The sequence below is a fragment of the Phodopus roborovskii genome, unplaced genomic scaffold (assembly GCF_943737965.1).
Source record: "Phodopus roborovskii unplaced genomic scaffold, PHOROB, whole genome shotgun sequence".
NCBI lineage: Eukaryota > Metazoa > Chordata > Mammalia > Rodentia > Cricetidae > Phodopus > Phodopus roborovskii.
In genome coordinates, this window is record NW_026126575.1 from 522,134 (window position 1) to 536,443 (window position 14,310).

The following is a 14,310-nucleotide window of genomic DNA, read 5'->3' on the forward strand; positions in this document are numbered from 1 at the left end:
TAATTATGCAAAAAGTAGTACATTTCCATTGCTGATTCAGTATGCAACAGCACCTTACAGTTAGAAACTTACTAAATCCCATTAGGTAGGTAACTATTACCCCTGTTTTAATAGGTGTGATAGTGGAAGTACACAGTAGACATTTTCCATTGCTGTGTGCACAGCCCCTTGGTCTGCTTTCGGGGTTCTGGGCCTTCATCAAGGAGGGAGGAGGCACTAGTGCAGAGCAACAGTACACCAGATCAGTAGGGCATGCATGTGGGTGTTTCATCACCAAATATGAGGTTCCTACTCGGTAGTGGGAGTCTGCCTCTGTTGTTGGAAACTCCTGCTTTATACTCCATTTTTCCACACACAGTTACCTGTGATATCTCACGGGTACACAAGCTGTCCAAAACAACGTTTGAAGCTACAGAGAGGAGTTATTTTTATCCTTGTTTCCTGTCTTTCCATTCTCAGCAGTTCCCTGGAAGGTCAACCCCTTATTCTGTCTCTACATGTAATGGGACAGAAATGGCAGAATAAATGTAGGACCAGCTGGTCTCTTGGTTTTCTGTGTGTTAAGTTCCTTCTTAGCAAAACTAGAAAACTCTTCTAGAACCTGCCTCCTGGAGGAGAAAATAGAGGTAAATCCTGTTTGTAGTTAGGAGTGAGTATCCATTGTTCTAGGATGATGATGAGCAGACCATGTCTACTTAAAGTAGCGGGCAGCCTTTGTAGCCTCTTGATCTTTTTTTTTTTTTTTTTTTGTTGGTTGGTTGGTTTTTTTTCTCATTCTTTTAGCATCTCCCCCTTTCCTCTGGAAAACTGAGCCATCAATCACTATTTCTCAACCCTCCTTTTCACAGGACTAGAGCACCTGTCTCACATTGGCCTAGAACCCTCACCTAGAAGGCAGGAAGTGAAGAACCCCAGTCTTGGGGTGGAAGTTGCAGGTATTTCCAGAACTGAGGTCATTCTTCCCTGTCCTCAAGATGACAGGTGACAGGTGACAGAGTTCTACATCATTGACTGGTTTCTACATAGACGTGACCAAAGATGTTTGTGTCCCTGCTTCTCATAGTTAATGTCAGCTAATAAATCCTCCTCTTCACATAAGTTTTTGTTGTCATTTGTAAAGTTTATGAAAAAAAGATATGTTCCATTTTAGGAAAAAAATATTGGTTTTCCTGAGTGTGCTGTGTACATATGTAAAATATGCAGAGAAAGATCATGTACACATATAGTTGCATATACTATGGAGCCTGGCAAATTCCACACCTGAAGGATGGAGTTGAACAGGAGACTCGGGGGGAGAGCAGATGTTCAGATCTGAAGCCTGGAGGCTCCCAAGGTCTTGCTTAGGGACATAGGTCTTGTTCTTAGGACCTACAGCTGATTGGAAGTCTACTCCCAGCTGTCTGCTCTAGGAATTAAATATCCATGCTTTCAGAACCATCTAGAATGTTTGGCTAAATAATTGTATAAAATGGTCCATCTAGGTTGATACATACAATTAACCATTTTAAATCTACCCCTCATCCACTAAATCACAGACTTCAAATAGAGCCACAATAAGGTCATACTGCTACTTAATCTCCTCCCCTTCCTTTCTTAAATTTGTTCAGAGCTGTTTGGTTAAAAAAAAAAAAAATCCTTTCCATGGTCTCAGATGTTCAAATTAGACTCAGATGCCCTCTTTCCTTCACATGTCGTTTATTTTCTCCTCTAGGCTTTATTTTTACAGGCCCAGCAAAGGCAGAGCTCTACATAGAGGAGGGGCAGTGTCTTAACTGGCACATCATTACAAAGCATTCTTTGTCCTGGTGGTTTAGTGAGCTTGTTCAAGGCTGAGCTGGATAACATTTTAGGCCTTTATAGTTTCCTTTCAACTGGTGCCCAGCATCTACCGAGATAGTAGAATGGAGATGGATCAGAGACTGAGCCAATAGCGGGCAGAAACAGCTGGACACATTACTATAGTTGGAACAGTTCGCTAGTACTTTTGCCATTTTCTTTGTGGCATCAACAGGTTTATTGCCAGGACACAAGGGTTGCAAAGCACTTAAACCACACCTGGACTCTTGGGCAGCAGCATCCTAGTGGTCTCCCGAGTTGGTCTTTAGGCTAAGGTGTCTATCCAGAGGTCCATTTCTCTACCTCTTGCTAGGGTCTATATTAGGCAGGTGGTTTGTTCGAAACCCCACTACTTCATAAAGGAACTTAGAACTTAGTGGGAGGGAGAAAAAAAGCCGTTAACATAGAAGCCTATTGTTTGAGGTAGACCAGTGGATGAAAAGTTAAAGCCTTCTGGGTAAGACAAAAAGAGGTTGCTTTTAAAAGTGGCAGGGATGTGGGACTCTGCAGAGTAATACAGGTGTGTGGTTTGAATGTCGGTTTCGTGAGAGGGCACGCAGGGCTCGTACGTGTGGTAAGAAGGTGGGGCAAGCTGAGATTATTCAACAGCGGTCAGCACATCTGCTCTCGCTGGTCCTATACATTTATTTCCTTTAGAGCTATCAACACAGGGCTGATAACCAGCTACATTTGCCCGAAGGTACTATTTAAACCTTCCTGAAGCAAACGCCCGATAACTTCTCAGGAACACGTTTCCTCTCTTCGCTCATTTATGGCATGAGCGATCGCGGGTGCACCATGCCCACGACTCCCTCTAGTCGGCTCAGGTCGTCACTGGAAAGGCAGCCCCGAGGCGGCCTGCAGGCTCGCACACTTCTGTGCCACCGCCCAGTTCCGGCCGCCGTTCCTGAAGCACACTGACGCGTCTGTCCCAGGCTCTCCCTTCCGCCCTCCGCTTTCTTCTTTCTTTTTCTCCTCCTCTCGGGCTGCAAATAGTTTTGTAAACATTCCCACTCCGCCTCCACAGCACGGCTCGCCCTCGGCGGGCGGCTCCAGGAACCTGAGCCGGATGCGGGACGAGCCCCTGCCACGTCTTCGCTGCCCGCCGCTCCGCGCCTGCGCGCCTCGGGGGCAAGGCCTGCGCGTGAGCGGCGCGGGCGCGACCCAATGGGAAAGCCGCGGCGGCGCGCGTTGCCGGGGGCGGGGCGGCAGTTGAGGGACGAGCCGGGAGTCCGGCAGTCGTGTCCGAGCTGTCGCATCCCGGATTCTGCCTCATCGCCGCCACCCCGGCCCGAGCTCGTCCTCTCTTCCGAAGCTCTCGCGCGCCCGACCGCTCGGCCCTCGGCCCTCGACCAGCATCATGTGCGGTAAGGGCCGCGATGGGGGCGTGTGGTGGTGCAGGGCCCGCGCAGTGAAGGCAGAGATGGACTGCGCGAGTCAACGAGCGGCCTTGGGGCGGGGGTCCTCAGGAAAGAGGTGATCTGTGGGGTGGGCGTCCTGAGCAGAGCGAGAGTCCTGAGGAGAGCCGGGATCTGGAGAAGGGTGTCTGGGGAGAAGGTTGTCCGTGGGGCTGGGACTCCCAAGATGGGGATTCCTGGGTTGAGGGGGCGGCCGGAGTTAATATGCTGGAGACGAGGGACCCACCGAGGAAATTGTGGGGCCCTTGGGAGTCAGAGGTTACTAAAGGGATGGGGGGCGGGCGGCTGGAAGCTCTAGGGGCTCCTTTGAGTAGAGATCAGAGAATAGATAATGTCTACATTAGAAGAAGTGCGGGGCTGAAAGTACCGACCGAGGAGATATGGAAAGATGCCCACGGAAGGGTCCACCAGGAGAGTGAGGCAACCTGTGGACGTATTGTGTGCTATTGGGAATTAAACTCATAAAGTTATCTTGCTAAGCGAGTCCTCTGTCTCCTAGCCACACCCCCAGCCTTTCTTCACCCCCCTCCCTCTTTTTCTTTCTGTAACCTGGTTCTACTGATATGATTGTCTAGCTTGTCCTGGAATTCTGTGACCTGTCTCAGTCTCCCAGGTGCTGTGATTACAAATATGAAAGACACCTTGCTGGTAGCACTTCTTGAATTTATCTTGCATTTTTAAAAAACCTAATTCTAGTCACTTTATTTTAAGCAGGCCTAATAGAATTCAAGTTAGAGCTCTAACAGTGATAATGCACATTAACTTCCTGCTACTTCTAAGTCTCAGGAGGAACCATTACTAAATCAATAACTTCATGAAGCGAGCTCAGAGCTGATCTTGTGGAAGAGACAGGGCAAGAGTCCTGGCCAGAGAGCACACATCAGACATGTGCACCTATTCAACATGTCTTTACTGGAACCATTAAAAAAAAAAAAGTTAGGCTCTTTTATTCCATGTTTTAAGATTATTATTTGAAAGTGTTACTGTGAGAATTTTGTGACATGACTAATAATACTCTAAAATGGGAATGAGCCATTTATAGTCCATAAAAAAGTTATATTATTGCCTTTCCTTTTAAAATTGACAGTTGACATTACCACTAGAAGAAAGAGCACTAGAAGAAAGAGATAGTGTCTCATGTTGTTCCTCAGGCTGGTCTAGCTCATAGGTCTCCTTCAGTCTCATGAGTGCTGAGATCCCAGGCATGAACCACCATACCATGCCTGGCTCCCATACCATGCCTACCTTACTTTTTAAAGATAGGTATTGTTTTAAGAGTTGAAGCTATTGAGAACATTCTTTGTAGTCTTTTACTTGAGAGAACTGAGCAGGAGGTAGTTCGTACTCATTAGTGTTGTTTTTCCTGAGTTTAATCATTTCAACGTCTGGTTTAAGTGTAGAGATTCTAGATTCTAAAATATCTGAACAGAAACACCTATTGTATATTGAAATTATTGGAGTAGAGCTGACTTCATAGTCAATTAACTTTTACTATTAATAGATTGGTTTTGCAAAACATGTAAATTAGATTGGAGTTGTAAGTAGTGAATTTTCAAGCTGGCTAATTACTAGTGTGTTGTATTTGGTAGTTCTTTTCTCTCTTGTCTTTTGAGATGGGATCTTGATTCACTGTGTAGCTGGGAATAGAATAACCTTGAACTCCTGATCCTCTAGTGCTGGGATTAAAGGACTCTGCCACCACTCCCAGCTAATTAACTGTGTTTGAGTGATGAGTTGTGTGCTTAGTCAAGTGCCTAACATTCTGGTTGCAGGTTATTTCCTCATCTTGTTCCAGGAAGAAAAGTGTAAAACAAAAAGAAAAAAGAAATCAGATCTAGTTCATGAAGGAAGCCTTTGAAGGAGGAAATTGTTAGTTACACTGGCTACTCGTGTATGACAGCCATTAAACTGAGTTCCACTGATTATGAAAAACAAATGTGCTAGCACACAGTATTTGAAACATTTCTAAGATCCTGCCTTTCAGCTCATTTCCTTTAAGCTAAAATTTGAAACTTAAAAAGATGAGAGGTTATTTTTTCTTCTATATTGTTTTGTCTCACTCCTTTCCCAGGGTTTGATGTATCTCAGGCTGAGAACTTCTGTGTTAGGGTTTTATTGCTATGAAGAGACATCATGACCATGACAACTCTTATTACAGCTTCAGAGATTTAGTTCATTATTGTCATGGCAGGAAACATGGTGGTGTGCAGGCAGGCATGGTGCTAAAGAAGGAGCTGAGAGCTCTACTGTTACAGGCAGCAGGAAGAGAAAGAGAGCCATTGGGCTTAGCTGTGGCTTCTGAGACCTTAAAGGCCACCCCCAAGTGACACACTTCCTCCAACAAAGCCACACCTACTCCAACAAGGCCACACCTCCGAATAGTGCCACTTCCTATGAGTCTATGGGAGCCACTTTTTTCTTTTTATGATTTTTTTAAAGTTTAAATTAGACGCAATCTTGTTTTACATGCCAAGCCCAGTTCACTCTCCTTCCCTTCCTCCCCTGCCACCCACCGTCTCCTTTCTGCTCCCCAGGGAGGGTGAGGCCTTCCATGGGGAGTTTTCAAAGTCTGTCACATCATTTGGAGCAGGGCCTAGGCCCTCCCCTGTGTGTCTAGGCTGAGAAAGTATCCCTTTATGTGGAATGGGCTCCCAACGCCCATTCGTATATTAGGATAAAAATCCACTGCCTAGTCCTCACTGACACCCATGTTCAGGGAGTCTGGATGATCCTATGCTGGTTTCCCAGCTATCAGTCTGGGGTCCATGACCCTCCCTCCCCTTGTTCATGTCAGCTGTTTCTGTGGGGTTTTCCAGCCTGGTTCTGACCGCTTTGCTCATCACTCCTCTAAGGGGGCCATTTTTATTGAAACCACCACAACTCCTGATATCCTATCTCACCTTCTCAAGTATTAGGATAATAGGAATGGCTACCTCCCAAACCTTTCAACTTAAAAAAAATTATTAGAATTATTTTAATATTTTAAAATTTATTATAAAAATCCTTGCAAATATCACATATCAAAATCAATGCTACCCAAAGTCTATACATCTCAATGAATTTGTATAGTTAACAATAGCTATTCTCCAACTGTGAGGCTCCATTTTACACTGTCACTATTGAATGTATTTTTATTCACTTATCCACTACCAAAACTGAAAAACTTCTTTTTGTAATTAAACTGTCTAATTGCTTTGAAGGTAATTGAGGGATGTTGAAACTAGCTGATAGAGTGACTCATAAAACCAGTACTGTTAACAGCCTTAGAAATCATACTGGGTATAAAGAAGCTGTGAGAGGAATTAACTAATTGCTTAATACACATTTCCTGGTAAGGAGAGAAGTTAATAGGTGCTAAGGCTAATGGAAATGAGCAATAGAAGATGGGAAGAGCTTTTTAATGCTAGTTTGTGATGTCTGCTCCTGGGAACCCAAAATTAGCAAGAATGAACATTCTAGAAACTTTTGAAACTAAACCTAGTAACTTTGACTCAATTTATTTATTTGTATTCTGCTGTTATTGGTTTTTCAAGATAAGGTTTCTCTGTATAACAGCCCTTCCTTCCCTGGAACTCACTCTGTAGACCAGACTGGTTTCGAACTCACAGAGATCCGCCTGCCTCTGCCTACCGAGTGCTGGGATTAAAAGCCCAGCCACAACTGGAGTTCTGTTCCTGGACCCACAGAAAGGAAGAGGACTGACTCATTCAAGTTGTCTTTGACCTCCACATAAATGTGTGTGCACAAATATACACAAATATACACACACATAAATAAATGTAATAAAACATTAAAATAGTTTTTAAAACAAATGTCAATACTTCAGGTACAGCTTTGGCTGGGCATAATGGCTCAAGCTGATGGTCTGAAACTGCATTGGGGTTTACTTGAATCCGGGTATTAAAGCCGGCAAACAAAAACAAGAAATTCTGCTTATGAAATTAGCATTTTTTTTTTTTAAATAAAGTAGTATTAGGGAATCAGGCATGATGTTTCACATCTGTAGTCCTAGCACTCAGGAGGCTAAGGCAGAAGGATTGTAAATTTGTGCTAGTCTGAGCTACACAGTGAGACCCTGTCTGGAATGGAGGCCAGTGAGATGGCTCAGGCAGTAAAAGTACTTGCTATACAAACCTGAGTTAGATCCCCTGAACCCATGGTAGAAGAACCCACTCCCAAGAGCAGCCCTTTGATCTCCATATATACACTGTGGCATATACACACCTGCACTCACATCATGTCTCAGACTAAACATAAAACTAAGGTTTATCCAGTAATTCCACTAGTGGGCATTTGAGATGAAATTCTTAAGTCAAAGAGAATTTCAACCACATGTTTATTGCAGCATTTTCAAAATACAAATCATGCTTTTAATTGGCAAATGGATGAGGAAAGTGTGTATTTGTAACTATGAATACTACTCAGTCATAAACACAGTGAAACCCTGTATTTTCAGGAACATGGTGGAAAACTGCAGGACATTGTGTTTAGTGAAATCAACCAGACACAGAATGACAAGTATATGTTCTAATCAATGTCACTGGAATAGAAAATGGCAGGAGGAGGGCTTTAGGGATACAAAAGGGTGTAAATACCTACCAGGAGCCACACCCTAATCTGATTCTCTCCTTCAGAAGCCATAGCTCAACTATCTATAGCTCTTCAGTTAGGGGTGGGGGTTCATGAGCCCCTTCCCACTCTATGTTAGAACAGCCAAGCACATTTATTATGAGTTCATGAGTTCAGAGGTCCTGTCATGTCCTGAAGACACTGTTTGGCTTTGATCCTCCACTACCTATGGCTTCTACAGTCTTTACTCTTCTGTAAGTACCTGAACCTGATTCAAGACATTTTGAGGCAGCTATATACTTAGATATTTTTATTATTAAATTACTGTGTTGGGTTGTGGTTGAATGCTAGAACACTTAACTCACATGTAGTCTCCAGGTCTGGGAAAAAAGAAAAAAAAAATTGTTGCCAGGTGTTGGTGGTGCACACCTTTAGTCCCAGAACTCAGGAGGCAAAGGCAAATTATCTCTGAATTTGAGGCCATCCTGGTCCACAGAGTTCCAGGACAGCCAGGGTTGTTACACAGAGAAACCCTGTATCAAAAAACCAAAATAAAAAATTTTAAACAGTTTATCCCTAAACATTATTGATAGTAGAAGTAGTCATTTTAACTATATAGTTATAGGAACTATAGTGGCTTAAAATACTAGAAGGTGTGTGTGTTTAATGCAATAGGATATACAATATAGTCCACAGGTTTGCCTAATTTTAGAAAAATAAATTTAGTTGACAAAATGGCAGTTAAGGAAATAAATGATTAACCTTATAAGCTTTGTTGAAAATAACTAGATATTTATTTGAACATATTTTTGTTAATCTTATGTTTATAAGAAGATCCTCTTTAAAAAAAAGTTCCATGGGCTCTAAATAATTTGAGATGAGAGTTTATTTCTTTTCTAAAACTGAACTCTAGCTTTATATTTTTGTATAGCCTAAATATAATTATGTCAGGTTTGATTCATTAGAGTTGCCCATTAAATATTTCTTTATTTTTTGCAGGTATATTTGCCTATTTAAATTACCACGTTCCCCGAACAAGACGAGAAATCTTGGAGACCCTAATCAAAGGCCTTCAGCGATTGGAGTACAGAGGCTATGATTCTGCTGGTATTTTCTTTAAAAATATACTATGGGGTTTGCATTGATTCTTGACTCTTAAGTAGTATTTTTATTATTTTTAGGAGACTTAATTCTGTTATTGCTTTGTTTTTTAAATACAATTCAAGTCTGAAGGGTTTCCTCATGTCATTTCATTTATGTGGACATTGCTTCTCATAGTGATTTCCTTTATAAAGAATGTTGCACTGGGGCTGAGGCTGGTACTTAGTTGTTAGCATACTTGAAGCCTTGGGTTCATCCCTAGCACCACACACACAAACTGGGTTTGATGTTCATACCTGTAATCCCAGCATTGAGGAAGCAGAGGCAGGAAGATAAGTTCAAAGTCATCCTTAGATACATATTAAATTTGAGGCCAGCCTGGACTGCAGGAGACTTTGTCTCAAACAATAAAGCAAAAGTTGACTATAAAAACATAAATTATGGGGGGTTGAAGAGATGGCTCAGTGGTTAAGAACACTGGCTGTTCTTCCAGAGGACCTGGGTTCAATTCCCAGCACCCACATGGCAGCTTATAACTGTCTGTAACTCCAATTCCAAGGGATCCAATACCCTCATATAGGCAAACCAATATACATTACATAAACGTAAATAATTTTTTAAAAAGAAAAAACTGTAAATCATAGGACATTTTTACGGGAATAAGATGTAGAGCACCTTACCCTAAAAATTCTTGGTTCTTTTAAAGTATTTAATTGATTTTTTTAAAAGTGTGTGTGTGTGTGTGTGTGTGCGCGTGCGCGTGCATGAGTGCAGGTGCTAGAGCTACATGTGGCTGTGAGCTGCTTTACATGGGTGCTTGGAACTGAACTCTGGTTTCTTGCAAGAACAGTTCTTACCCTCTGAGCCATCTCTCTAGCCCCTATAAATCCATCTGTTTTTCTTTTCTTTTTCTCTCCATGGACTTAGGCTATGTCATTTAAACATGAAGAAATGTTTTTGTCTTTTTGTGCTGGAGATTCAAGTTTAGAGTCTTGTACATGTTAGGTAAGCACTCTTCTACTGAGTGGTATCCTGAGCCAAGATTCTCTGATTTATCTAATGACAAGCCAACTAAAAATGGCAGAGTCACTTTGACTTTAGCTCCCTGTGTTAGGGTCCACTGGAAGCTCCCATTCCATGGTTGCTGCAGTGGCTCATGAGCCTCAGCAGAGAGTTGAATGTGTAGCTTTGTGATTCACTACAGCAGAAGAATCTAGATCACAATTAGGAACGGGAATGGGTGTAGGATGAAGTTTGCAGGAAACAGGCTTAAGCTTCTAAGAGGCCTCTTTTAACAAGATATTCTTAACTTCCCTAGCAGTAGGTTGAGATGGTACATGTGAATGTTGTCTAGTAGGTAAATCCCTGGTGACTCAGGGCCCAGAGCACAATGCCCAGCCCCCAGCAGCAGTCCATCCCAGAGGGACACATTTTTTTCATGAACAACAGTCTAGGCACAGGAACCATACTCAGCCCTTTCACATGGTAGGCATCCCCCTGAAATCTAAGATCCTAGATGCCAATCAAGGGCCAACCTTAGTCTTCCTAAGGATAGCAGTGATGGTTTCTCATTTTCAGTCCTATACCTTAGTTGTTCAAATTTCTCTAGTTTTAGCTTTTCCAACAACATATCTTCTTATATGGATGCTGATTGTTTTCTGTCAGCTTTGGAGACTTCTTTCCTTATGTCTTAAATAGGAATAACCTTGAAGATTTTTTCATTTTGTATTTATTTATTGAGATTAGGTTCTTCTGTATAGCCCAGTGCTGAGATTATAGGCATGATCACTACTCCTTAGAGAATGTTTCCTCACCTCGCTGTCTTTGTATTGTCATGGTGAGATAACTTCATTAACCCTGTATATTGTGATTTACAATCCATATGTTTTGTTAGGTTTTTGAGACAGTCTTTCTTTGTAGACAACACTGGTCTCAAACTTACCATTCTGCTGCCTCAGTATGTGGAGTGCTAGGATTACAGGTTTGTGCTACCACACCTGTCTTATGTATTTCTTATCCCAGTATGCTTCCTATGTTGCAGACCCATGTTTCCAGGTGCCTTCTAGAAGTATCTTCCTGGATAGACCACAGTGCACTTTGCAGGTTCTTAATTGAACTGAACACTGTGGTTCTCACAACGTACCTCATTCTGTTCTATGCCCCATTCTATTCATAATCACTCTACAGATCCTTTGAATCCAGGAGAGAACCTTGCCTTCTCAAACCCTGTCCAGGTCCTTGTGTTTCCCTCATTTATCTCCATCACCTGTTAAAGCAGGTCTTCTATGTTTTTGCTTTGTTGCTGATGTAATATCCTCTTTCTTCCTCACCAACCCATCCTTCTCTCTGCCATTTTTAGAGCATTTGCCATATTGTTTCTATATTGTTTCTGTTTGAAATGACCTTCAGGGTCTATGAAAGTTTTTCAAGTTCCTTAGTAACTAAAGTAAAATGTTGAGAGATACTTTCCTGACTATTACTTGTTTTCCCCTCAGGGGGCGTGCCTGTCTTCTGTAGTTCTCCATTGTGCCTATGGCACTTTTTCACAGTTTATAATTTATATAGCAATTGCTTTTTTGGTGTGTGTGTGTGTGTGTGTGTGTGTGTGTGTGTGTGTGTGTGTGTGTGTGTGTGTGTGTTTGGACAGGGTTTCTCTGTGTAGCCCTGACCTAGAATTTGCTCTGTAGACTAGGCTGGCCTTGAACTCAGATCCACAAGTCTCTGTCTCCCAAGTGCTGGGATTAAAGGCGTGCATCACCACTGCCTGGCAGCAATTGCTTGTACAAATAATAATTTTGATTATCATTAGTCTTTCTCTGTTCTCTCAACAGACTGTTAGACGAGAATTGAGTTCTCCTAACCCCTTTCATGACCTCCCTTCTCTTACCCTGTTTTCTGATGCTGGGTTTGAACCCAAGGCCCCATGCATGCTAAATAAGCTCTTTACCACTGAACTGCTTTCCCCCAGCCTTATTTTCATTTTTTGTCACTTAATACGTAATAGATTTTCAGAAAATCTACTTGGTAAATTAGTTAATTATATGAACATGTAATTTCCCATTATTATTATTATTGTTGTTGTTGTTGTTATTAGTATTATTATTATTGCCTCATATTGGTACTTTAACAACCAGTTTCTAAGTCTTGCTTTCTTACCTGTCTCTTGATAATTTAGGTGTGGGACTTGATGGCGGCAATGACAAAGACTGGGAAGCCAATGCCTGCAAAATACAACTCATTAAGAAGAAAGGAAAAGTTAAGGCACTGGATGAAGAAGTTCACAGTAATGTACTTAGTTTGATTTTTCCCGTTCTCTCGTATTTTGGAATCCATTTTGAGGAAGACTTAAAGGTTGAAGAGAAGGAAGAAAAGTAATTTTGTTAACTGCTTGGATTTAAATTGTCTCTGAGCTTCAGAAGTGATCATAGCAACTAGGAAGGAATTTAGGTGCAGTGGGTTTAGGGCAAGCTCAGACCTCTAAATGCAGAAGCTTCAGAAGAGCCATCCTGAGGATGGGCCTCGCATATGTGGGCTGCTCATATGTGTCCACTTGGCATGGTTTTTACTTTGCTTGATAATGATCCCAAATGCAATATGCTGATGCTGGTTTGCTGATCTGCCAGAAAACCCAGAAGGTGCTTCTTGTGAAGGGAGAGGGTGAAAGTTCTTAGTTAACAAGGAAAGAAGGAAAACCAAATGCTGAGTCTGCTAGGAGATATGGTAAGGATGAACCTTCTATTTAAAATTGAGAAAAAACCAAATTGGTGCTAGTTCTGCTGTCACGTCTCAAGCAGAAAATGATGTGCCCGTAGGCCATAATGACATCGTATAGGAAAACACATGCTATATGTAAAGCTCTATACCATTTTCAGTTGCAGACACCTTGAAAGACACTTTGAGTATCTTGAAACAAAAACCTTGTGAATGGGGGTACTGGTGTAGTTATATTTAATATAGCTTACATCTATACCATTATCAAATATAGTTTTAAATTTTATCTTTTACAGAACAACAAGATATGGACTTGGATATAGAATTTGACGTACATCTTGGAATAGCTCATACCCGTTGGGCAACACATGGAGAACCTAGTCCTATCAATAGTCACCCCCAACGCTCTGATAAAAATAATGGTATGAATAGCTTGTGTGCACTTGGAAATGATTTTAGTGGGCCAGTGATGGGAGGAAAATCAAGGTGCTTATGTTGTTATTTTAATTAGATTCTCATCTGGAAATTTCAAAACATGTTCAGGGAGTATACAAAACTTGATCCCATAACCAAACTTCAACAATTCTCCTTGTATAGGATATTTTCGAATTCCAATAATAAAGATTGGTAACTCTTCAATATGCCAGTCTTTTTTATCTCTTTCTCTTATAATTTAATGTGTTGTTTATCTGTAAATTTCCTGTAGTCTAGGTATTGCTAATTATATCTAGTCATGTCATTTAATATTTCCCTGTGTCTTCAGTTTTTTTGGTCTGTTTTATTTGTTTTTTAAAATGGTTTCACTCTGTAGGTCTGGCTGGCCTTGAACTTGCATTGATCCTCCTTTCCTTGTCTCCCAAGAACTGAGATTATAGCTGTGTGCCATCATGCCCTCCTAAATAGATCTGTTATTTTATTTTTCCAGCCCCAGGCATTGAGCCGAGGGAGCACTGATGCTAGCAGGTCTTCAGCATGAGCTGTGTCTACAACCCTGAGTATTTCTCATAAATGAGAATTGTGATTATTTCCATAGCTGGTTCACAGTATTTGTCATATTAGCCACTGGTGATTACTGCTGAGATTGTAGGGATTATTGAATGCCTTAAGTGCCTCAAGTCCTCATTCAGTTGGAGCTCGGATATGTCTATAACTGCTTGGTTACCCTGAGGTATAGTTTCATAGGAAAGTCAGGGTAAATGCTTGATGAAGTGATTTTAATGTTATGCTGCGTAATGTGGGGTTTTTTTTCTTCATTATTATAAATGGTAATTATTTTGGTAATTATCATGGTAATTATTTTGAGTGTCTTTGAAGTTGATTTTTGAGTTAGCATACAAAGAATGGGTTTTCTTATGACGTACATATGTCATTACATGTCCCACACTGCACTCTATCTTTACCATTCTTGCTCCTTTCTCCTTCTCCCAAAACAGTTGATGAGACTAAAGTGCTATGTGCTGCACTATTGAGGCACCTCCCAAGTAGTTTGTGGTAGATAGTTGATTCATCTGAATACACTGAGTAGTCCTCTGGTTGCTGCAGCAATTTTCCTGCTTTGCCATACTGGGAGCTTATTTGAGTTGGTTCCTGTTTCTTTTTGAATTGATCCCAGTAAGCTCAGTAGTCTTGATTACTTTCTTTTTTGAGACAAATGTTAGGTCTCTAGGTATACAGA

At 41.5% G+C, this 14,310-nt stretch overlaps 1 protein-coding gene across 3 annotated transcripts in view; it reads left to right on the forward strand.

Moving 5' to 3' along the window:
- The first annotated feature begins 3,050 nt into the window (after window positions 1–3,050).
- Gfpt1 (glutamine--fructose-6-phosphate transaminase 1) overlaps window positions 3,051–14,310 on the forward strand; it is a 57,358-nt gene continuing 46,098 nt past the window's right edge. Inside the window, exons 1-4 of one of the 3 annotated variants that reach the window (XM_051203438.1) lie at window positions 3,051–3,203; window positions 8,823–8,930; window positions 12,100–12,207; window positions 12,932–13,057. In XM_051203438.1, coding sequence (XP_051059395.1) covers window positions 3,197–3,203; window positions 8,823–8,930; window positions 12,100–12,207; window positions 12,932–13,057 — 349 coding nt within the window. In that variant the 5' untranslated portion in view covers window positions 3,051–3,196. Of the gene's footprint in view, window positions 3,204–6,887; window positions 6,990–8,822; window positions 8,931–12,099; window positions 12,213–12,931; window positions 13,058–14,310 lie in introns of those variants that run through there. The other 2 variants (XM_051203439.1, XM_051203440.1) reach the window with 2 other exon arrangements.